The 25774-nt window shown below is 34.1% G+C and overlaps 1 protein-coding gene across 3 annotated transcripts in view; it reads left to right on the top strand.

Annotated features, from left to right (window-relative positions):
• Positions 1–25774, top strand: part of LOC149419320 (suppressor of cytokine signaling 2-like) — a 153488-nt gene that overhangs the window by 113877 nt on the left and 13837 nt on the right. The window contains exon 1 of one of the 3 annotated variants that reach the window (XM_089637776.1): positions 23987–24486. The exons of the other annotated variants lie outside the window; for them this stretch is intronic. Coding sequence (XP_089493902.1) covers positions 24417–24486 — 70 coding nt within the window. The 5' untranslated portion in view covers positions 23987–24416. Of the gene's footprint in view, positions 1–23986; positions 24487–25774 lie in introns of those variants that run through there. 3 annotated transcript variants of the gene reach the window in all.

Here is a 25774-nt window from a genome sequence, read left to right as displayed (position 1 = left end):
ATATTCTAAAACTTCCCGTAATTGTTTGGTTTCGGTTGCCACCTTGTACATTTTAAAATGTCTGCTCAGAAGATTCTCATTTCTGAGCACAAACTGCCTCCTGTTTTATATTATGTTTTTAGTTTTAATATTCTTGTTTTGTCCTGTCCTCTGTTATTGTTATTCTACGTTTTGTCATCACTTTGTATAAACAGTATATTTAGCGTTAGATCTGTATTGGGTAAGGCACACTGTAGGAATAATTTTAAGAACATGACAACTAATACTAAATTACCGTTTGTAAGTTTGTTATAGTTAAGCAGACTTGAAGTGAAATTTCACTAAACTACGCTGTATAAATGCCATGTTATTATTTATTCTTGAGCTAGGGTCCGTTTTTTATTAACTCCGTTTCTATGGGTCTGAATCAGATTGAATATTGTAGGGATTCTAAGAAAGCTGGTCGACGGTTCCAAATATAAATGTTCCTCTCTTTTTTTTCTACCCTTCTATAAAATATATGTGAAATTTGTATATTGCTTTACAAATTTTCCAATAAATAAATAGATCCCTAGTAAGGGGGGTTTAAGCCTACGCTCGTTATTAGCATGTATTCGTCATAACATTTTGAAAATTTAAAATTATTTTTGCGTTACGAACCTCGTAGCAAAACCGCTTTTCTGGGAAGCAACTCGAAGCCTGAAACATTGAATGCAGTTAGTTCCATCCCAGGTATTGCCTTGCAGTAACAAGAACACATAGGATGTAGCCTTTCACAATCATCGAAAATTCCCACGAAACAGTATTTTTAATTACCTAAAACACACTTTGTAAATTTACAAAAAATTGCGCAAATTAAATATTTTTTAATTTTTATTATTTGCCATTACTCACTACTCATTATGGTCAGCGAGTAATTCCTACCCAAGCACGAAAGCTGCCTTGCACCTATATATTCGTCAAGTAATGCCTACCCAAGCACGAAAGCTGCCTTGCACCTATATATTCGTCAAGTAATGCCTACCCAAGCACGAAAGCTGCCTTGCACCTATATATTCGTCAAGTAATGCCTACACAACCACAAAAGCTGCCTTGCAGCTATATATTCGTCCAGTAATGCCTACCCAAGCACGAAAGCTGCCTTGCACCTATATATTCGTCAAGTAATGCCTACCCAAGCACGAAAGCTGCCTTGCACCTATATATTCGTCAAGTAATGCCTACCCAAGCACGAAAGCTGCCTTGCACCTATATATTCGTCAAGTAATGCCTACACAACCACGAAAGCTGCCTTGCAGCTATAATATTCGTCAAGTAATGCCTACCCAAGCACGAAAGCTGCCTTGCGCCTATATATTCGTCAAGTAATGCCTACCCAAGCACGAAAGCTGCCTTGCACCTATATATTCGTCAAGTAATGCCTACACAACCACGAAAGCTGCCTTGCAGCTATATATTCGTCCAGTAATGCCTACCCAAGCACGAAAGCTGCCTTGCACCTATATATTCGTCAAGTAATGCCTACACAACCACGAAAACTGCCTTGCACCTACATATTACTAAAATAAAACTTTTAAGCTCGTTCGTGATCAAGAAAATTTAAGACATAACAAGTAGTTCTGTGAATAGTATTAGAAATCGCTTCCAAAGAAGTATGTTTCTAATTTTCTCTTTTTTAATAAATCAAAACAAAATTTTCTTTGAAATCACAAGATGTATATGTAGGTACATGAATACCTACCTACTTAATTACAAACCATGAATGTTCAAAAATGCGTAACACTTTTTTTAAATTTCAAATAAGGTCTCATACATAGACATATGAATATTAGTAGACCTGCCCTAAGTGATTAAAAGCGTATTATCCCCACTCCCCATACCGGTTCCATTGGAGCCGGCTGGGCTCGCGTATGGCCTCAAGTGAAATTTGAAAACGTGACGTCATCATTCTTGTGCGAACTATGGTCGAGGCATCATCGGTTCATTTTACGAAATAACACGGCAAAATGTTGACTTGTGATATGAAAACTTGTAAAAATAGATGTGAAAAAGAGAATAAACCCAATTGTCGTATTACATTCCATAAGTAAGCATTATTTTACTTTATTTTAAGCTTATTCACACCGTATTATATGGATCAGTTTTAGAAACATATACTATCACATCACAATGTAGCGATTCTCAAGTGTGCTCATCGTTGTTTACTGGGGTAAGTAAATTATGAAACATTTGTAAAAGTGTCTTAACTAAATACTCTGAAACTAACTACGACTCTGCAAACAGAAGAAATTTACTTTGCCGAATTTGGACTTCGCAAATTAGTTCATAACGTGGCGAATAATTTGCGCTCCCATGTAAAAATGTCTATTCATTCAAAAGCAGATTTTACTTTTAAGAACTAAATGGTGATATTATAATGCGAGATGCCTCTTTACTTTCAGATTGATTTATTGGCGAATCACAGTCAGCTTAACCCCCTTCGTTCTTCAACAGTTGATTTTACCCCTCGCCATTATCTTCTCGTCTATTAATTCCTATGTCTGTGGTCTCATACAATTTCATACATTCCCATTGGTATTGTATGTCAAGCGATATGTTGAAATAGGCCAACCCATGATGCGTATAGCATAATGTGTCGCCTACCTAAGGTTCGCGATTTCATAGTTCATTTGAACCCTGCATATTTCTATACATTCTATATATAGTACTTATTTATTAGAACTCCATTTAATTTTTTTTTAAATTTTATTAAAATCAAATTTAATAATTTAATTATTAAATTTGTTTTTAATTAAATTTAACAAAATATACAGTACATACTTCTGTTGCGTTTACACCCATCAACCAAAAGGTCAATCAATCTATCAAACAGAGAATACCTAAAATATGTGTACTATATCGTTTGTTGTACATTAATGTAGTACATTCAGCGTTGAATCTCACTTATAATTATTATAGTAGTGCAATGATCGGTGAGTTTTCAATGAGTTTCCTGGAAAGAGTGCTGATTGTCAGACTTCTGTTAGCACTGTTGGCACTCGGCACTATGTACTGTGTGTAACAACGATAACATTTTATCCGGAACCCATTTTCCAACGATCCGGAGCGCCACACCTGTTTTCCGAGAACCACCCCGCCAATTTTCGCTGTCTCTTCTTTTTAAATTTATTTATTGAATGAGCGTTATTATTCAAGCAAGCCTTACTTTGACTAGATGACTTACTTTGAATGAACTTTTCTATATTATTTTGCATTCGTCTGTCTGTAATTTTTTATGCGTTCCGTTTCAAGATGGTGGCCGTTTGTTCAGTAAAGATTATTTTTCAAACGTGTTTATTCGGACTTTCTTGTCCACTTTATATAATATTATCATATTACCTACCTGAAGAAAGTTTGAAAAAAGAATTATAACTGAGACAGTTACGTTTCTCTGAACAAATTGTTTAATGCCTTGTTTGAAATTTAAATAAAAAAGTTCCATAAAATATTATTATATGATTTATAATTAAGTAGGTAGGTATTTAAGGAGTTACTTATGAATCTTATGATTTTAGAGGAAATTTTGGTTTGATTTTTGGACGCAAGGTCTACAATTGTACAATTTTAATAATAGTATTTGCAGCCTTATTTCGATGGTATTATGTCTGCGAGACTAAACATCTCTGGCAAAAGATCCCTAGTTTGAACTTGTCGGTATTTATTCTGCATAACCAAATCTTTTCAGAGTCGGAACGTTGCCTGAAATGACTGTAACCGTATTTAGTGACCAGACCTCAATAGCCAGCACTTCTCAGCAATCCTCTTTCCCACTCTTTTCCTCACAACCTGTCCCAATTGGAAATGCGACTGTGCACATAGAAAACTTACTCTATAAAATATTGCAAATTTATTAAAAATTTGGTCAAATTACTGTATTCCCGTTGAAAACGGGACTGCAGGTCTTTAACGAATGATTGAGAGATTTCCTAACAAAGTGTTAGTAAAACGTGAACGTGTTATGACGACGACGGAACACGTGTTCATAAAAATTGTAATATTGTGGCATTTCGCTATTATATTTATCAGATAAAGGACACCTGCACGAACTCGTGTTCCGATATATTCTGAATGGATTTAAATTTTACTATGAAATGGATTACCATGACGTTTTTAAGAGGATTTCAATAAATCATCCATACTCATTTTATCAGTATACCAATGGCTCAGGGTAGTTGTGACTCGTGTGTATTATTAACGTTATCAAATAAAAGCAGTACAGTCAATAATTCTTGAAATTGATTATATTATGTTCTTATCTCACATTTCGCAAAACGTTATGAGTCCACGTTACTATATATATTTTTAGCTTACAAAAGGCGCCATTTGGTTAAGGTCGATATTTTTTACTATAACAAATCCAAATAAATCTGAATGAGCAGACCCGATAGAAAGGAAATAAATAAAGGTTTCGTTCTGCGACAATTGAACGGCTCTTTTATGGAAATGAATGTCTTCAATAAGTTACCAATATGTTGACCACATCTTTCTCGATTCTCCCAATAACCGCACGTTTCTTCGGAACAACCGATTACGCAAATATAAATTCCCCTAATAAAAAACAATTATTATGTGTAGGAAGAATTTTATACGTAGTTTACATACATATAATATGGCCCACGTAGATATAATGTATGTATGTAGATTATATGTACCAAATACCCTAGAATATCAATAATACATCCAACTCCAGTAAAATATTGGCTGCAACTCTGGCCGCTAGATGCGTTAGTAGGAGGTATTATAATTACAAGAATGTCGGTGACAAAAACCGTACATACGATATGAGTATTAAACTACGCGTCTCAACCTACACAACCCGAATGGCTCGGTTAAAAAATGATCAGTAAGCTCCTTGGCACCTTTTTTCTCCAAATATTCATTTCTTCTTTAAAATTTTGTAGTCCCACACTCCTCGCCTCATCTACATTCAAACATAAAATCGCTTTGCACATTTACCCATTAGTTGCCTGCAACGGGCAAAAAACTAGTTATAATTATTCTACAGTATTTGGCAATACCTACTAATGGAAATATTGCGCAGGGTAGGGACTCTCTGACCCTCTATTCACATGCAGAAAGGCTGGACTATAGGTGAAGACCGTTGGGTGAAAGTGTTACACACAAATGTCATTCCATGTGTTCTAAATTTGTAGTCTCTGTAAAATATAGGCAGGGCCGGACCTATGCGGGCGCAATTGGAGCAGTCCGCTTCGGGGGCCGAATTGCCATGAGACTGATAATACCTCACCTAACACATCGCCCTTGAGATAAGTTTTCATAAAAACGGCGCTACACGAAAACTCAAGTCATCCAAATATTATTGATTACAGCATCTCCTGGTTTTACTCCTAGGCGTCTATTGGTTTAAACATGGGTTACGAAAACGTCACTTGCGTCAGTCGCCGTTTGGCTCAGGGCCGGCCATGAATATCGGCGTACAACTAGTTTATGGAGAATATGAAAAATAAATTGATAATAAGAATATGTGTTATGACTTCTTGGTTGAATGTAATGTATGTAGATAATACTATAGAGATATTAGTATGTGTACGGAGAATGTGTATCGATAATACTAATAGAAATATGTGTTGTGTGTAGGTAGAATTTATAAAGGTAATACTATTAGAAATATGTGTTATGTTTAGGGAGAATGTATGTCGGTAATACTAATAGAAATATGTGTTATGTTTAGGGAGAATGTATGTCTTTAATACTTATAGAAATATGTGTTGTGTGTAGGTAGAATTTATGAAGGTAATACTAATAGAAATATGTATTTTGTTTAGGAAGAATGTACGAAGGTAATATTTAAAAATATGTGTTATGTTTAGGTAGAATATATAAAGGTAATACTAATAGAAATATGTGCTATGTATAGGGCGAATGTATGAAGGTAATACTAATAGAAATATGTGTTATGTTTAGGGAGAATGTATGAAGGTAATACTAATACAAATATGTGATATATTTAGGGAGAATGTATGAAGGTAATACCAATAGAAATATGTTTTATGTGTAGGTAGAATGTATGAAGGTAATACTAATACAAATATGTGTTAGATTTAGGGAGAATGTATGAAGGTAATACCAATAGAAATATGTGTTATGTGTAGGTAGAATGTATGAAGGTAATACTAATACAAATATGTGTTATATTTAGGGAGAATGTATGAAGGTAATACCAATAGAAATATGTGTTATGTGTAGGTAGAATGTATGAAGGTAATACTAATACAAATATGTGTTATATTTATGGAGAATGTATGAAGGTAATACCAATAGAAATATGTGTTATGTGTAGGTAGAATGTATGAAAGTAATACTAATACAAATATGTGTTATATTTAGGGAGAATGTATGAAGGTAATGCTAATAGAAAAATGTGTTTCGGTCTCGGCGGTCAAGGGGTAAAGCTCTCGACTAGCAATCCGGAGGTCGTGAGTTCAAATCCCGGTGTGCGCAAGTAACTTTTATGTGTTTAATTTGTGTTACTTCTCAATTTATTAATTAAAAATAATAAATACAATATTTGAGACACATTACGCACCATTCAGAATTGAAACGTTGCTTGAAATGGCTTTAGCCATAACCAAATCTAAAGAGCTAGATACTTCCCCACCTTCCCCTTCCCATCTCCTTCCCCTCCCCATTGCCTTCAGCCTCACATCATTTGTGTGATATCACTTTTTAAAAGTGTGTTGAATTGTCACTGTGTTAAGTTATCATGGAACATAATAAAATATGCCTGGTAGTGGATCTTTCACTGGTAACTAAAAAAGAAACATATTATATACAGAATCATTTAATGTCTTATGGATACAAAATGCAGGTCGTAATAATATAAAGATACAATAACCCCTATAATAGTTATATTACGAAGAATTAAATAATTGGCAGCTGCTCGCGACCGGATTCGAACACCCGGCCTTTGGGTCCCTGCTTGTGAGTCTATTGCTACGTACGAGTACCTACTCGGCTGTTAAAATTAACTCGATTATTTCGCAGTTAAACGTTAAGTCATTAATTTTTTATCTGAGTCTGTTGCTACAGCTACTAGTTAATTCCCGACCTTTAGCCCTAAAGCAGTGGCAAATCGTTACCCTTTTTACAAATCTTACAATCAAACTGAATACTGCTCGGTTTTGTAAGACCTTTGTTAAAACATTTCAAAAAAACTGTATAAATTTTTTTTTAAAGTATAATTGAATAAAATTTTTTGGTTTTTGATTCCATTCCTACCTGAAAAGATTTTTTTTCATAAATTATTATAAAGTCATTTGGGTATTATTTATTTATACTAGCTGTACCCCGCCACGTGTTGCTGTGGCTCAGTCTGTCTGTGCATATAGATAACAATAGCGCGTGTTGCTTTTACATCCAACAGATAGCGCTGTTTTTCAAAAAAGCATGTTTTTACAAAAGATTCCATTTTTTTTAAAAAATCATGTTTTTACTTGTCACAGGTGACATCTATATAATGTAGGTATATAAAAACACACGCGTATTCGAATTCAACATTGTGTCAAAATTTCAAAGCAATCTGTATAGAACTTTTGGAGATTTAAGATTTTGAACAATGGACATTTACATTTTTATTTATATAGATAGATTAAAATATGTTTTCGATCGACTTCCCAACCCTCCTCTTCCCTATCTCGTGCCTCTTCCCAATTTTCTTCAGTCTTGCAACATTCCACAAATGGTGATGTAAAGCTGCACAATGTGCATGTCTCAAGGAATCACGAAGAAGGCGAAAAATTATTGATATATAACACATAGTTTGATTTTTCTTTAAACATGTGGATTTCTAAGCCCTCATGCCCCTGCAAAATGGGGATGCTATAGTTCCATTAATCGCAAGTTGAAGATAATCTTACGTAGTTTCACGTGAAAAAATAAAACGTTTTCCATGAAAAATGTGCATTGGCATCATAATTGTGATATCCTAGAGATTAGTTTAAGAGGTTACTGGTAGATGGCACATAGCTGTAGATAATACGATTGCAGCCTCAAAGGTCGAGGCTCAGAATAATTCTACCGCTTGCTAAATAAGCCACCAGAGCTCATTTTTATCTATCACAAATAAATGTGCATTGGCATCATAATTGTGATATCCTAGAGATTAGTTTAAGAGGTTACTGGTAGATGGCACATAGCTGTAGATAATACGATTGCAGCCTCAAAGGTCGAGGCCCAGAATAATTCTACCGCTTGCTAAATAAGCCACCAGAGATCATTTTTATCTATCACAAATAAATGTGCATTGGCATCATAATTGTGATATCATAGAGATTAATTTAAGAGGTTACTCGTAGATGGCACATAGCTGTAGATAATACGATTGCAGCCTCAAGGTCGAGGCCCAGAATAATTCTACCGCTTGTTAAATAAGCCACCAGAGCTCATTGTTATCTATCACAAATAAATTCAAACCAAATCGGAGACAAACCCGGAGTTACAACAATAATTGAAAAGGTTACCTTCACATGGTAACATCGATTTTCTGCAACTTTGCGATCTTTAATTTCAAAGCCATCGACATATCGTTGTGTGCAGCTTTTATTGAACTTATCTTCCCCTTTCTTTCCCCAGAAACCATAAAGCCGACATACAAATTCCATTCCCATATATTTTGTACAATAGTCCTTTGTCCCTCGTCTGGAGATCCAAAGTCCGGGTGAGGATAAAGGGATTCCTCTTAGTGTAAAACTCTTGGCTCTTAGAAATATAATGTCCGATACTATTATTTAGGCAGTGTATTATAAATAGGCGTGCGTCCTAGGAAAGGTAATTAGAACACAATTTGCCTTTCGCGATAACCGGCCTCTTCCTGGAACTGGTGTCGTCTTGTTAAACTCATTTAAGGAGATGCCATACGTAGTAATCTAAAATCATCTGTTTTTGGTTTGAAAATTTGGTCGCCTAGAAATGTTTCAGATGCTTTAATTAAATACTGCGAGTAGAATACATCTTGGCCTTTGAAATAATCCAGTATTTTTTAGATAAGTCTTTTTATAAGCCCAGAAAAAAATAATGTAAAGGCCTATGAAAATTGCTTTAAAGTTCAAAATCTCCTACTTACGAACCCATTTTCGGTTATGATTTTATTGTATAATGTGGAAAATTAAGTTATTTATAAAATAATCGAAAAAAAATTAAATATTTATGCCTGAACATCCACAAAATAAAATAAAAGGCCCTTTCTGGCCATTTTTTTTTCTTGCATAAATCAAAACAGGCGGATGGCGTTAAGCGGGAATTTAAACCTTATCGCCATCAACGTAAGGGTTGCTATTGATAGCGGCTCAATTTAAAATGTTACATGACGTAGTGCATCGCCTTAAGTGTGTTGCATTAAGAAGTTTATTGATTTTCGGAGAAGGGTCAGTCAAATAAGATTACGGTGATGAAGACATATTGTCGTGACCAAAATAAATAACCGGTGTTACGTTGCTCGTCGCGTATCGGGACCATGCGTGTGTATTATTGCGCAGGGTTTTCTTTGAAATTTAGATAAATTTCGTAAAAACTAACTTTCACGTAGATAACAAAAGAACATATTATGTATTTAGCTATTCGGTATAAGGACCTGAATTGGGGATTAACAACTGACAAGAATGAAATGATAAAAAGACAGAGAAAATCAAAATTGGCATAATAGAAAATATAATGAAAAATACATCACATATTTATTTGTATAATACGTAATAACTAATAACAAACTTACGGTTACATGATTACGGTCCATATCCGAAGATGAAAATGATGTTGTACAAAAATAAAGACAGATTTTTCTAATAATCTTAATAAAAGATTTTCTGTTATTAATGTTAAAAACGTACCCGCATGCATATTGAACATTTTGAATTATACAAAGTACTTTTGATTTTTATTTAAAGTAGTTTAAAAAGTAAAAAATTAACAAAATCTTTTATAGCTTTCCACCCGGAGGTAAGGAAAAGCAGCCTTAATCCACCCCATTTACTGCGCGGGATATGTCCTATGAATAATGTATACGCACTCATCTCGGGAAAGTGTCTTGGCGAAGTGGAATTTCTCTAAAGTAAACTTCTTTGGAAAATTGCGTTACATCACAATTCAACGCACCGTTAATAAAAGTGGTATAAAGTAATTAAAAACGATGAAATAGGGTAACATCTAAACCTTACTTATGTAAACTATTACATCTAGTTTTTTTTCATCACTTTTCATAACTTTTTAATGGTGTGTTGAATTGTCATTTTGATGAGTTACCCGGTCACCCAAACTTACTACACGTTGCGCTGGAACTGCTTACATAGTACCAACCTACTTTCTTACTTATTTTATACTCTTACACACACTTATTGAACTCCCTACGATATTGTAATTACATACTTATACTCGTATTGTACCTAATTATGTCTGTATAATTATGTTATTATACTCCTCTGTAAAACTTACTTATAATAATGTAACTAGATTATGTAAAAGCCTTCAACGTGTGAATAAATAATATTTTCGAATTTAGTTTCTACGGGTTAGCACTGAAACAAGGATTTCACCTTCAAACATCATGAACTGTCTTGTATATTTAAAAAAAAAATGCCGGCAACCCTTGCGTTTATTGACATTTAATACAGGTACATTTGCAAGAACGTTACCCGCCTCACTAGACGATGTCTGTTTTGAGAAGGGTAGCAAGAATAGAACAGAGAACAGAGTGGACAACGCAGCATGATAGAAAAAGTGTTTCTTTTAACGATGTATATTTGTTTAAAGATAAGATTGTGATGAAGCTCTACAAAATTAGCCAAATACGTCAATTGTATTACAGCGTACCTAATCTTGCAACCTGGTCAATATGTCCCAGAATTCCAGTTCAAAAAAAGGAGATTGAACATAATTGTAGCATCTTTCAAGATCAAAGTCGTAATTTCACTGTCTTCCGTGCCGTGCAAAATTCGGTATGCATTATTTGAGATTTAGACCTTATCCTAAAAGACAAACAACCGGTAAATTTTAAATTTGCAACACTATATCTTAATTATTCTTAATGCACTCATTCCAAGATTTCAAGCGTTTTGTTTTATGTCTTCTTGGCAGAGCAAATTCAAATTCGTTATACATTTTTTTGAGATTTGGAGCGTGACTGTTGGGTTTTTGTGAGCTTTGTTAACCTTCTCCGATAAAACTAGAATAGGAACAAAACCATCCAAGGTTCGTTTGAACGAACCATCCTGGTGTCCAATTACTTACCTACGTAATAAACGGTATGCTTGGCTCAATGCGTTACATTTGAGAATAGTAGAGGGGACACGTTGCAAGCATTCATGTGAATTTAGTGCCGGAGATGATAAAATGTGAACAATTTTCGTCCGAAATCGGTAGATAACGGAATAATCCACCCGTATATCCCTGCGAAAAGAGTGATGCAGGGGGCGGGTTCTTCAATGTGTACAATTCTCCGAGCTAGATGGGAGTGTATTTCTAATTAAATCACACGTATTCTTTAGTATAGTACATAAAATTAAATAATCATCAACGCTTTAGCGTAGTAATATATACATATCTACAAAAAACCAACAAAATAAATAAAAAATTGTGTAATACTTTAAATTTAAAAATACAGAAACAGTGTTATGGGTAAAACAGTGTAACACAGTCTTAATACATGAGGTTACTCCTTAGTAGCCATGATTTTAATATTAAAGAGATTTATTAATGGAGCGATTTTCTTTTAATTCATATGGCAATTTGTTAAAAATTAAAGGTATTGTGTATTCAAGAGTTTTTTGACCATATTTGTTTTGAAACACAGGTACTTTCATTCCTTTATTTTGTATGAAACGTGTATTGTGTACATGATCCACCATTGTTTTATACGGACTGTTAGATATATGCTGTAATACATTTTTTTTGCCACATAAGGACACGAATCGGTAATACATTTATTGATTTATACATAATACTAATGTCTCTCCTCTGGTTATAAACGGTTTTGCTTACTAACAACTTTACCATGGCATTTTGAATCATTTGTACATGTTTTATGTTGGTTTTGCACGATTGACCCCATGAAGTTATCCCATATCTTATGGTAGATTCTGCAAGAGACAGATAAATCAATTTCATAGTTTTTAAAGGCACATAATATGTTTTATTTTATTTTTATTTTTGATAAGTTAAGTGGTATATTTCTTACGATTTGTCAAATTCGAAACAAAAAAAATGCTTCTTTTCACACAAACACGATAATATACAAATAACTCACTGTTGAGAATTTAAACTGTATTCATATCGATGACGAAAGCCAAGAGACGTTGTTTCAATGTCTCATTATTTAAGTGAAATTTGTTAATGAACTAGACTCTATTGCAGAACCCAATTTTTTTGTGTGTAAAAATACATCATCTCTAACTCAAAACATTAAAAATATATTTAAATACCAACGTGGTAAAATATTTTTTTCCAAAATATTTCAATTTTTAACTTCGTTTATTTCGAAATTAAAATTTATGAAGTTAAAATGACTAGCGATCAATATGATCGTTTGTTCTTGTATGTGTAATCTCTCGTTATTTCATGTTTGATTTTCATTTCATTCAGCTAGTGGGACTATGGTATCCCTAATTTGGGGTACACGGAGAAAAATGAGTATGGTTGATTTATTGAAATCCTGTTGAAAACGTGATTGCAATCCATTTCTATTAAAATATTAGTCTATTCAGAATATATCGGACGGAGACGTGTTCATGCAGGTGTCCTTTTTCCTGATAAATATAATAATTATTAGAATTTTTATAAACACGTGTTCCGAGATCCTAATAACATATTCGTATTTTACCATCAGTTTTTTAGGAATCCTGTCAATTCTTAAGGACTGCGGACCCTTTTAACCAGGAATACGAATAGTTTGACCAGATTATTAATAATTTTATCAGTAAGTTTTCTCCGTGTATGTTGTGGGACTGTGAAGATGGAAAGAGAATGGAGATGGAGAAGAAAAAGGTTTGAAAGTACCATCCTTCAACTTGCCGTATCAAGTACCAATCAGCCTGTGTCATATTAGACATAACGTAATGATTGTTCTAGGAATTGTAACCAGGGCGGAATGCAATAGGTAGTAAGAGAAGATAAAACTCAGTGCACTCGTTACTCGATAGCTCTGCTATTAGTCAAATGGGTTCCCTCCACTCAATGACTAATAATTAATCATCACGTTAATTGATAACCGAATTGTATCATATGAAAAATTTATAAATATATGATAAAAATTGTGCATTTTATGCATGATTAATGAAATGTTTTATGTTATAACTTCAATCAACCTGACTATTATTACTATTGGATTAGTCATACAATTGTAATATAAATTCTTTAAAATATTACACACTGTAAGTGTTTCGCATTCCTTCCTGTTAAATATCACTGATTCAACGAAATTGACTGTTCCCAAAAATAAACTTTGAAAATTGTATGGTTCGCTGAAATAAATATGAGAATCTTGTTAAATGATGGTACAGAAAAATCCAAGAAGTTACGCACTTTATCGAAGTACATAATTACGTATGAACATAAAAGAGATGTAATACATTTTTTTTCTTTTAGCGTCACTACATTTGGGTATATATATTATATGATGCCGTTTAAGCCCCCGCTTACCCAATTTCAACCTACAAGTTTATTTAAATATTTAACTTTAAAAAAAAAGTTATTTTTGATAAGATAATATCTATACCGTTGCCGGGAGCTGCTGACAAGTTTTATAAGCCCCTCAACACAACGCATAAAACATTAATTAGGATTATGTTCAAACAACCTTATATGCATCTAACGGAAAATCTCCTAATTACAAATAATATACTAGATATTAGGAAACTATTCATTAAAAAGATTATTCAAATAAACTGCATAAAATCCTCACCATGCCACGTAACTCACCCACATAACACAAGGGCAAAATCACAGAATCAACTTCAAGTGCCAAAAATCAATTCAACCTTTGCCAAAAAGCACGAATCCTTCCTAGCACCTTACATCTTCAACATCTTCCTAAAAGAAACCACTTACTGCAACACTCATAAACACCCAAACAGTTTACTTAAACATTTGAACACATGGTTACTACATAAAAAAAAGAGCATGCATCAGCAAATTACTAGCAATCCCTTCTTAGTCTAATTCTCATTCCTTATTTACAAACATGTGTTATGTACATTTATAGTGATTTACTCTTTCTTATTAAAACTGCTTATGTTTTACGCATGCCTAATACCTAATACTGTTGTTTAAAACTATTCTTTGATATGTTATTATTATGAGATTAAGATTTAGATTTTTTAAATTTAGAGTTCCTACGAAACTCCTGTTTTCTTTCTTTTTTAACTATATATGAACGTAACTATTTATGGAATGCTCCATGTATATATTGATATATGTCTATATTTGTATAAAAAATGTATGTGTATGTGTAAACAAATATATGTACCCGCCTCAGAACAGAATACCTAGTGAGGCAGGTTACTTTCACATTTGTTATATTAAACATGTAATTGCAATAAACGCCCGGGTTTCCAGCAATTAAAAAAAAAAAAAAAAAAATTTATGCCGAAACGTTAATTATATGAAATTACATCCATAGAAAAAAAATCGCAAAGTAAGCTTCTAAAATTATTTAAAACACGTTTTATTCGGTTATTTAATATCTTATAGTCATGAAAAAATCACAGTGTATCTTTAAAATAAATAAATAAAAAAAAAATAAAAATAAAAAATAAAATAAAAATAAATAAATGCAACTAAAGCATTTGTCGTGAGATTTTAGCTTTATTTCAAACGAGTCGTGTTTTATTAAATATTTTGACCATTTTCGTTTAATTATTTTCGTTTTTTAATATTAGCGCGCTCCCTTTGACATTCGTAATTACATATCTCCCTTTCAAACCATGTTTAAATTCTTACTACGGGGCCTTAACTCAACTTAACTGCTACTAACTAATATACAGGGTTCTCCAATAAGAGGTGTTATTTTGAATAGGCCGCTATTTTGGTAGATGTTACTTTTGAAGCTGTCATTTGGGCTGACTTTTGACAAGTAGAAACTACGTCATTAATAAAAATGGAACGATACACGCTTCAACAACGCATTGAAATTATTAAAATTGACTTGAGTGAATCAAATGCAAATCATCTTGAGTGATGAGGCCCATTTCCACCTCGGTGGCTTCTTCAACAAGCAAGATTTTCGCATCTGGGGCTCGGAAAACCCAAGAGTTATTGTTGAAAAGCCTCTTTATCCTCAACGTGTGACTGTTTGGTGCGGTTTATGGCCCGGCGGAGTCGTTGGACCTTACTTTTTCGAAAATGAGGCTGGAGCAACAGTTACGGTGAATGGATCGCTATCGAGAGATGATTAATGATTTTTTATGGCCGGAATTGGATGGTATTAATCTGGACAACGTTTACTTACAAGTTTCGTTGCTTGTATGACGCTACGTGCCACACAAGCAACGAAACCATTGATCTTTCACGATTGAATATCAAAATAACACCTCTTATTGGAAAACCCTCTACAATACTGCCGCCATGAGTTGAACCACAGTGTCCCACTTGAAAGTCTCAGCGAGGATACTGCGTTTTTACTTATGACGGCAGAATAACACTAAAACAGTTCTCTAAGTGAGGTGTTCACAAAACACTATTACTAATCTTTTTACATACAGTTACTGATTATAGTGATTATTAACATTTTCAGTGTGTTATCTATATAAACTGTAATCATCATTTCTAATCAATTTTATCTCTACAATCGTGTTGTCAAGTCATGGAAGTTAAATCGATATTTTACAGCGAAAACTTTAAATGCCTTGTGTAAACCGATGAAAGCATAATGGTTTGATATTATATGTATGCGTGGTGAGCCTAAAAGCCTCAATTATATGAATAACAGAGAATTCAATTCAATTTTTGTTTTAGAACACTTTACTTTTCTTTGTATTGCCTCAAGAATTTTGAAAAATAACAATTTTTTATGACAGTTTTCTGTTTCTTGAAGAGATTACATATTATTTAAATTAAAAATTTTATCAAAACAGTTTTATTTGTGTTGCCCATTGACAGTTTTTTCTTCCCTAAAGAGATTATTTAATTTTAGAATCTCAAGATAGTTTTCTTTGTGTTGCGATTAAAAAAGATTAAAAAAAAAATTATGTCAGTTTTCTGTAGACTGAAGAGATTACATAATAATAACATTTATCAAAACAGTTTTATTTGTGTTGCCCGTTGGCAGATATTTTAAATTTAAAATCTTATTATGACAGTTTTTTTGTTCTAAAGAGATTATTTAATTTTAGAATCACGAGATAGTTTTCTTTGTGCTGGCCATTAGGGAGATATATTTTAAATTTAGAATCTTATTATGACAGCTTTTTTCTGTTGCCAATTAAGAGATTTTACAAATTTAGAATTTTATTATGACAGGAAATGTCGGTTAGTGGGCGTCCTGTCATCGCCTAGGATCCAGTAGGCGTTTCAGGATTATTTTAGGTCTGGGGCTATTTGCGGTTCGGACTTCCATAGAAAAGCGCAGAACGCGCGTGACGTTTGACGGTCTGTTTAATGCCCGAAGAACTGAGATGCTACTCTGTGATATTATATTATTTCCTCGCCCACGAGTCGCGGCACCTGTCATTTAGAATTTACTCTCATGCTCTTCAGTGTTACAAATTGGATGTTCTCGCCATTACGTGTGTGATGCAGGGCGGGAATAGCCAGTCGTCTGACGTCTATGAGATTTTTAAAAATGTTTTGGGAAGGGTTGTCAACAATGCTTGTTTTAACTTGTGAAAAATATTTTATGAAGTAGGTGTACAGGCCCCTGCAGAATAGTATTTTGCATTGTTATCCTCGGCATAATTAATTTAAAAATTCCACGAAACAAACCGGTAAAGAGAAGAACACCGAAGATCATAGAAAGTAAAGAAAGTTAATGTTTTGTAGTCAAGTCGTAAAAACTTATTTCAAGCGCTTACATTGCTAACACTGGCTAAACCTTATGAGATACATCAAAATAATGTAGGTACTACGGAATTGTATACCTTAAAAAGGCCCACAGAAAACTCCTAGATGGTATATGTTCATCTCATAAAGATAACCCCTAGCAACGCCGGGTACACGTCAGCTAGGATTTTAAATAAAATGTTTTGCTCATCGACGGTACCCCTAATGGTACGTATACATTTGCGAACTTACACGCGAACCGAGTCACGAATTACGGGAAGGGAACGAAGAAGCTGCAGGCTGCGTTTGGCGCCATTTGCGGTTGCTTCGTTCCTTGTTGAAGTTCGGCAGTTCGGCTCGCATTTGTATACGTAGCATTATAAGGGAGTGTTGTGAGGCCGATGGAAAATGAAGAGAAAGGTCTTCTAAGTACCCGGCTATACAGATCTGCTCACAAATCAATCTTTTCGCTTTTGAAATAAAACTATATTTACACTTTTCAAGGTTTTTAACCCGCGTCTAATTGGGCTCAAGGGTAAAGCGCATAATCATGAACTAGTATTTAGAAACTAATAAATTATTTTCGCTCACAAAAAAATCAATTAATTATATCCACCCTAAACACGCATTTGAAACTTTAAAATCATCCTTTTGGGAACCCTTGGAAAAGCCAACTTTTGTTTACTTCAACTTATTGAATCATCGCGTAAAAAAATTGCGATTCTTTCTCTCCACGCGCTGTTATGGTTTATATTTAAAGAATATTCTTTTTGCGTAAACACCTCTCGTTTTATTTTCATTTGTCTCGAGACGGTCACATCTGACGTCGCTTGCGCTTCTACTTCCTGCATCTTTGGAACGAGGCTATTATTTATTTCTATGTTTTCCGAGAGTTCTAATTTTAAATGGGTTTTGAATGTTGGCATTTGGATTATTTTTTTTAATATTGACTCCAACGTAGGCACTTTCCTATGCCATAAATAGGTAGGAACTGGCTTTTCCCACAATTACCTCTTTGGAACAAGGCTTTTTATTTCTACAGTTTTTCCTAGCATTCTAATTTTAAATGTCGTTTTAATGATGCCATTCAAATAGTGGTTATTTTTTTTAATTTGATTTTTGCAACGACACTATTTTTCTCATTTCATTATTTGTTTTCCTGTAAATGGATAGGAACTTTAATTTCCTCGAAAGTCAAACAACTTCTTCCGAACTTCTTTGAAAGATGCATTTAATGAAACGTTTTTCGAGTTTTCGGATTTTAAATGTGATTTGAGTTTAGGTAAAGTTAAAGTTTATACTTACGGAATTCAATACTTCGTCTGTGTGAAAGCACTATTAAACAATACATGTGATTTGAGTGTTTTATTTTGTGATTTTTTCGAATTGACTCTCACGCTAGCATTTCTTCTGCCATGTGCTATGTACATGTAGGTAGGAACCAAAACTAGATATTTATTCATTCAGTTTTTTTTTTTAAATATTAAATCTGATTCGTATTTTGTCATCAGAAGAGTATTTATTATTGACTTATACATAAAAAACATTCATCTACCGTAAAGTAGGACCTTCTTTTTCCCAAAATTAGGTAGGTACCGTTTGGAAATGGGCTATTAATTTATTTCGAAATTATTAGCATTCTATTTTTAAATGTAATTTTGGAAGTTACCATTTGAAGAGAATTTATTTTTAAATGTTGACTCCCGCGTCGAAATCTTCTTTGAGTAGGCAGAACATGTTTTTCTTACAATTAGTGGGTGAGGGAGCGAAATGGACATTTAACGATCACATTATTTATAACAATTCCCTTGAATTCTACGGTCGCTTTGTGACTGCCGCGTAATCAGTCAGGCATTGTTCCATAAAACATGAGAAAACGCTTCTTCCACGAAATGTGGTGAGTGGTTGCAGTGCATTTATTGACATTTTGCTGAAATTACTGTTACCACTGCTGGGTGCTTACCCCTTTTGAATTTACCGCGAATAATATTATGACCAATATATAAATATGATTCCCTTATTCGATTATTAACAATTATTAGCAAATACAACGAAATGACACCTAAATTGTAGTACAGCATGTTATAATCATTTTGGCATTGCGCAACTAGCCAACTAAATATTTGTAATGTCAATTGTTGTTTATATTTTGAATTTTGCTGTCATATTTCCGCTTTCTGTGAGCAGTGAAACTTTTTCGGTGTAAATATTGTAGTTTAATCTGCAATACAGGTTTTCTCTTACGATATCTAAATAAATATATGTAGATACAGGGTTTTCCAATAAGAGGTGTTATTTTGATATTCAAAGAAAAATGCCATTTTTTAATATAAATGATCCAATGTTTATTTCATTGTAAAGAGGAAGGTATGCCGTTAATAGTGAAAAATAACATCAGTCAAATGACCACCACGATCTCGCCTACAGGACCATATCCTTTTCATGAAATTTTCCATAACCAAATCGCAAAGTGGCTTCCTTATGTCCTCGATAGCCTCACGAATTCCATCTTTGAGGTCTTGAATCGACGCTGGGCGTAGACCTTCTCTTTCACGTGGCCCCAAAGGAAGAAGTCGCAAGGTGTTAAATCACAAGATCTCGGTGGCCAATTGTGATCATCTCTTCGAGAGATAACATGGTCCGGAAACTATTCCCGTAAAAGATCAATGGTTTCGTTGCTTGTGTGGCACGTAGCGCCGTCTTGTTGAAAGTAAACGTTGTCCAGATCAATACCATCCAATTCCGGCCATAAAAATCATTAATCATCTCTCGATAACTCTTTGAATATCAAAATAACACCTCTTATTGGAAAATCCTGTATAAATATATTTTTTTTAATTGTTTTTTTTTTTATTTACTAAATAATTAATCAATTTACAGTATAATAGTAATACAGAGTATAATCAATGTTAACTAAAATAATTCATACAATTAATTTTCACTGCTATTGATTTTTTAATGTTCCTCTTCTATAGAAGCTGGCGCTTGTATCTAGAAGAGTGATGAGCATCAATATTAAGAATATTTAGGACGGGTTGTTTCGGAGAATCTGAACAATTCATCAAATTTCAACATTCATTTTCAAGTTCTGTGAAAGATTTTTTCAAGTTCTGTTTTTATTTCAGTTTTCTCAAGCAACTAGCCTACAATGATATAAAAACAGAACTTGAATAAGTCTTTCACAGAACCCGAAAATGAACGTTGAAATTTGATGAATTGTTCAAATTCTCCGAAACAACCCGTCCTTAGTGTTTGTAATTATGAATATTAAAATTTATAATTAATTAAAAACATAGTGTCATCATTTTTGTATTTTTACATTAAACTTCTCTTTAATTGATTTTAGTAGGTGTTTATCGTTTTCTATTGTTCTGATATTTTCGGGTAGGCTGTTTAAGTATTTTTTCCTAGATATATGTAATGATGTTGAGCAAAAGTGGTGTTAAAATTAAAGATACATAAGCCAAATTTAAATGTAATAAAATAATTTATTATTTATTTATATATGAATACTACCTGTATTGTAGATTAAACAAAAATAATAACACCGAAAATGTTTCACTGCCCACAGAAAGTGGCAACTATGACAATGCCATCCATAATGGCGTATTTTCACAAAATATGAACACGGTTTAAAATGTGTTGAAGATACAACGTTCCGTTTTCTGATTATGATTATCGTACTAAAAAAGTGTAATTTTAATATTTTCATTCATAATTATTGGTTTCAAAACGATCTAAAACCTCACATTCCGAAATGGTTCCAACTGGCTACAACGTCATTATGACATAAAAACGTTAATGTCTGCTAAGACGGCTGTCACCAACGTCGCCCGGCATGACGTCAACGCCGCCGAATTCACGAATAAAAACGAACGTGTCGTTTTGGCGGCAAATCGAAAATTGCACATTTTAAATCGTCATAGAAAATTTATTCGTGAACATAAAAATACCTTCATAATCGTAATTTTTTTCGAGAATAAAAAAAAACAGTGAAAATACCCTATTGGTTACGGATTGACATACTTATCATTGCAGGCAACAAAAGAGAGAGAACAACCGAGAGAATGAACTTATTTTAAACATTCTTGTTTTATTTTTGTAAGAAGTGAAATATATAATTCTTTATATATTTACGCCCCTTTTGAGCAGCACGCATTAAGCACTGATTACTGTATGTTTACGTACTATGAGCCTTACTAATAAACATGTTTTACATTTTACACAAGCGATATAAGTAAGGCTTATCGTTTATTATGTCTACGGTAGTCCAGAAATTGTTAACGTTAAATATAATGCATTACGCCTATCACAATATCAAACGTTATCAACAGTGTAGGTAAAAGTGACTGGTGTTGGTAAATTACTTAAAAGTGGAACTATAGGTTAACCGACGTACCTACAAAGTAACATTCAACTTAAGTACCTACGTACAGACCGACAAGCATAACTCTGCAGTCGATGGTTATATCGTATATTCAATATACTATATTGTATTGGGATGTCGGTGCAAAGTAAATACCTGGACTTTGGTCGAAACCAGTAGGACTATGGCCTACCAATTTAGGCTATATTGAAAGACTGACGGGAGTGGGGAGAGGAAGGAGGTGGAGAAAATCAAGGTTGGGAAGTACCTACCTATTCAGATCTGGCCACTAAGCATAGTTAAAGCCATTCCAAGGAACGTTTCTATTCTAAATGGTGGCCTTTCATCAGGGCTAATTTTTACTAAAAAAACCTTGAGATTAATGTTCCGTGCATCACTTTTCGCAAGTTTTCCTATCGCGAAAAACCCAAATGAAAAACCTTGAGATTAATGTTCCGTGCATCACTTTTAGCAAGTTTTCCTATCGCGAGAAACCCAAATGAAAAAACCTTGAGATTAATGTTCCGTGCATCACTTTTCGCAAGTTTTCCTATCGCGAGAAACCCTAATGAAAAAACCTTGAGATTAATGTTCCGTGCATCACTTTTAGACTACACTTTTACACTTTTTCCTATCGCGAGAAACCCAATTGAAAAACCTTGAGATTAATGTTACGTGCATCACTTTTAGCAAGTTTTCCTATCGCGAGAAACCCAATTGAAAATATTTGTTAAAAAAAAGTGGCGTCTTCAGTTTTCTCGTCCACTTTTCGCCATAATAATAATATTTGGATGATTTTTATAGCGCCGTTTTTGTTCAAAATCACCTCAAGGGCGCCTTACAAGTATAGTATAGTAGCCATCTGCAAAGTTAACTATATCAAGCTGTACAAAGTACCATGCAACAAAAGTAGGTACTTCACGCACATGTTTTCCAGTATTTCTAGCCGTAAAGCGTAATTCGCCGGCTAAATTCAGGTTAACGGCTAAAAAGCACGCCACCAAATACTAATATTCTAACCGATATACTGATACCGCTGATAGCTCCTTCGTGACTCTCCCTCACTCTTCTAAACGAAGCGTGTAACAGAAAGAGTGGTTAGAACGGACCTCTCGACGGTTTCGCCTGAGTTTTCCGCACGTGCCCTTAAATTCGGTTTCCTAAAACAGATAATGGGGGCTTGTTGTTATTTGGAAATTTCTCTGGAAAGGGGTTAGTCACGATTTTCGATTAAAACAACTATTTATAAATGTTGACTTTTACCTTATAAAAGTCGATGAACTCAGGATTATCATCCTACGTCATTTAATGTTGACGCAAAATCTATCTCAATTTTTAATATATTATATGTATAAGCCAAGTATACCCAAAAACCATAAACAATGCATTATATGTATAAGGGGGGGGGATAGATATACATTTAATGTTGACTCAAAACAAATCCCGTGTTACGATTATACACACTCGATACAAAATTACAGTAAAAAATCTCGAATCGAACGTGTTTTAATAAATAACGAACGTTTTTTAGCTGTAGATAGTTGTAGATAGCATCGCCCTGGTAAGAAAATACATTTACTTAATTGCTAACGTTGCTTCAAATAATCTCTTTTCCATCTCCTTCCCATTCCCAATGTCTTCAACCCCTCAACATACCCCATTTTGGCCATCATAGTCTCGCTGGCTGGCTCGTGCGTTATTCACATTAAACATAGATGGGTACCTAACCTAGTACCTGCGTAGGTACTGCATAATATATGTTTAAGAATGTTAATAATTATGACATTAAAATGGTCGCAGTTGGTCAAAGTTGGCAAAAGCATAGATTAAGGTCGAGCGCCGAAAATGGTTTTAAAAAATGGAACGACGCTTATTTACCTTCCATTTTCCCGCGAATCGGCTTCGTGTCACGCATACAGTAGCGAATTTATTAGCGCAAATACTGTTTGAGACGCTTTGTTGTTTTTAAGGTTACCTCTATTAATAGCATTTTCTCGGAATCAAATTGATGCACGTGCATTATAAATAATCCACGGAGAAAGATGACCAATGAATCCGTCGAGTGTTCACTGTTTGACGGGTTGGAGATATGGCGATCCTTTCGAAAGACACCGATAGAAAGTTCAGCTGAATGTCCTCGTTTTCAGATCAATGCGCAAAATAAAAAATCGCTGGAAAATTGTACAACAATATAAGAAAAACAACAAAAAAATCTTGCAATTTCTTATAAACTACTAAAAAATGCTTTAATTTTTTTCTTAGGTGCCTCGTAACCTCACGATGTAAACTCAACTGCCTTCGGTTACTTCAGTATCAGGCTTTCTTGCTTCATCCGCACATTGATAAATCACGCCGAGTAAATAATCCACTTAATAAACGAGTTCATTTTAATCGTTGCGACCACGAAATCATGGAGTTTATTCTCGGCCTCTTTTGTCACTTGGAAATAGTATTGTCGGGCGGTTTAGGCGCTCCGCAGCCGGTTTTCTGCGAAATGCTAGTTCGAAAGGCCGCCGTTTCGGAGTATTGGCGGGGCCCGACGGCAGCCGCAGATGGCGTGCCTGCAGCCCGCGGCCCGCTGGCCGCTCTCTCCGTTCCGCACACCGCTTTGCCCCACAGTTCCAAAACGAGTCTCGCGTTGAGTGGTTGTCAATATCCGCTGCTCTGACAGTTCTAAGCGCGACACGATCTCTAACATTGAAACAACGTGAAAATAAACGAAACTGTTGAAATATCATTACTCAGTGCATACAGTCTTCGCATTTGGATAATACAAACTTGGATTTGCAGTGCTACAAAGATAACTGAAGAAATAGTGTACAATTTATAATTTACTATGGACGCATTGTGATTCTAAGAAAAATACTTTGTGGTTTTCGTGAATTTTTAACAATGTCGCTAAGATGTATAATAGTGGAGTGTCATGTGTTTTAACGTGAACACGGTTATAATAAAGTGAAAACACGTGTGATTTATCACTTTTTGTGTGATTATCCCGTGTTCTGAGTGAAGTCGTGCGCCCAGTTTTCCCTGTGCACCAATCAAACATTTAATGGATTCTGGAGGTCTTTTGTTGGAAAGAAGACTGGATTACCCGATGCTCATATCTCCTAAGTCTTTTGGTAATTACACATTAAACTCTCCTAAGATATAATATAACATCTTAATTTTTTGCGATTCATTAGTAAATTCTAACCCAACTTTCACAGACATTACACCTGCATAATAAATTATTGATATAGATTTTTCTTTCAAAATGAAGTACATAATTGACTACACAAATCAAATAATATGTGCACATTATTATTCTGCCTTATTTCGTCATAATAATAACTTCACTTCCACCGAAATATAATCCATTCATTAGCGCTGTGAACACGGGCCCGACATTCAGAGAAATTTATTAATTAATCCTTCGGTTCGAACGAACTGGCGATGACATTCCGGTTCGTTGATTTTCACGGAATTGCTGTAAATAAAGACTCCCAGCGAGTAGCGAGTATTACCGACCTACGCATACATTTTCAGCTAAAAACTTACTCCACGAAAGTAACCTTTTATGCGTCTAAAACATCAACAATATCTAGTTATTTATTTTTATCACCCTTGTACATAATAACCTTTATCACGTATTTATATTATACAGGGTTTCTGGGGGTAAAGTGCGCTATTTTCGGGGGATGATTCTACACGTATTATATATACAAGGACATGTAGAATAGAAGCTGAATAAGTTCATTATACTCTTTATCATAGTGTTAAATCTTTCAGTGTCGGTAATGATTCCATTTTGACATTTTAACACTTAACCACTCACGATTCGATCGGAGTATTTTATGCTAATCGTTAATTCTGCAGAAATCCGTATGATTCCTCTGAAATCATTAGTATTCATATTTCATTGATTAGAGCGACATGCCGATTGCATTGAATCGAAAATTTATTGAGATAATATTATACTAATGATAAAATCAGAGGCGTGTTGTGACTATAAATAAGGGAGGCCTCAAGGGCGCTGCACAACGTTATAAAAATAACTTAACCTAAGTTAAATTTAACTCTAGTAAAATTAGTTTACTCTGAATTCTGCCAGGTTGTTTTAATAATTTTAGTCTATTTATTTTATTCCAAGCTGTATATATTATGTATCATTAACAGTGTATATATTATGTATCTGCAGTTCTGATGATGTCGCATAGTTTTCCGAAACGTTCTTTCGATTTAAAATAAACAGCATAAAACGCAAATAATGAGCTGTTATAATCGTTGGTTGTTTATTCTATCCTATAGTTATAATGGTATTTTTATGACTTGGGTTGACGACATTGACACGTTTATTTTCATTACTGTGATAACACATGTTATTTTATCTTCCCAGTGGCAGAAAGTATTGTAGTGAAACGTTTATTG

Source organism: Hesperophylax consimilis, chromosome 12 (assembly GCF_061612785.1).
Source record: "Hesperophylax consimilis isolate HC1 chromosome 12, BYU_Hcon_1.0, whole genome shotgun sequence".
NCBI lineage: Eukaryota > Metazoa > Arthropoda > Insecta > Trichoptera > Limnephilidae > Hesperophylax > Hesperophylax consimilis.
The sequence above is the reverse complement of the archived record's forward strand: the minus strand, read 5'-3'. Positions and strand labels throughout refer to the sequence as shown.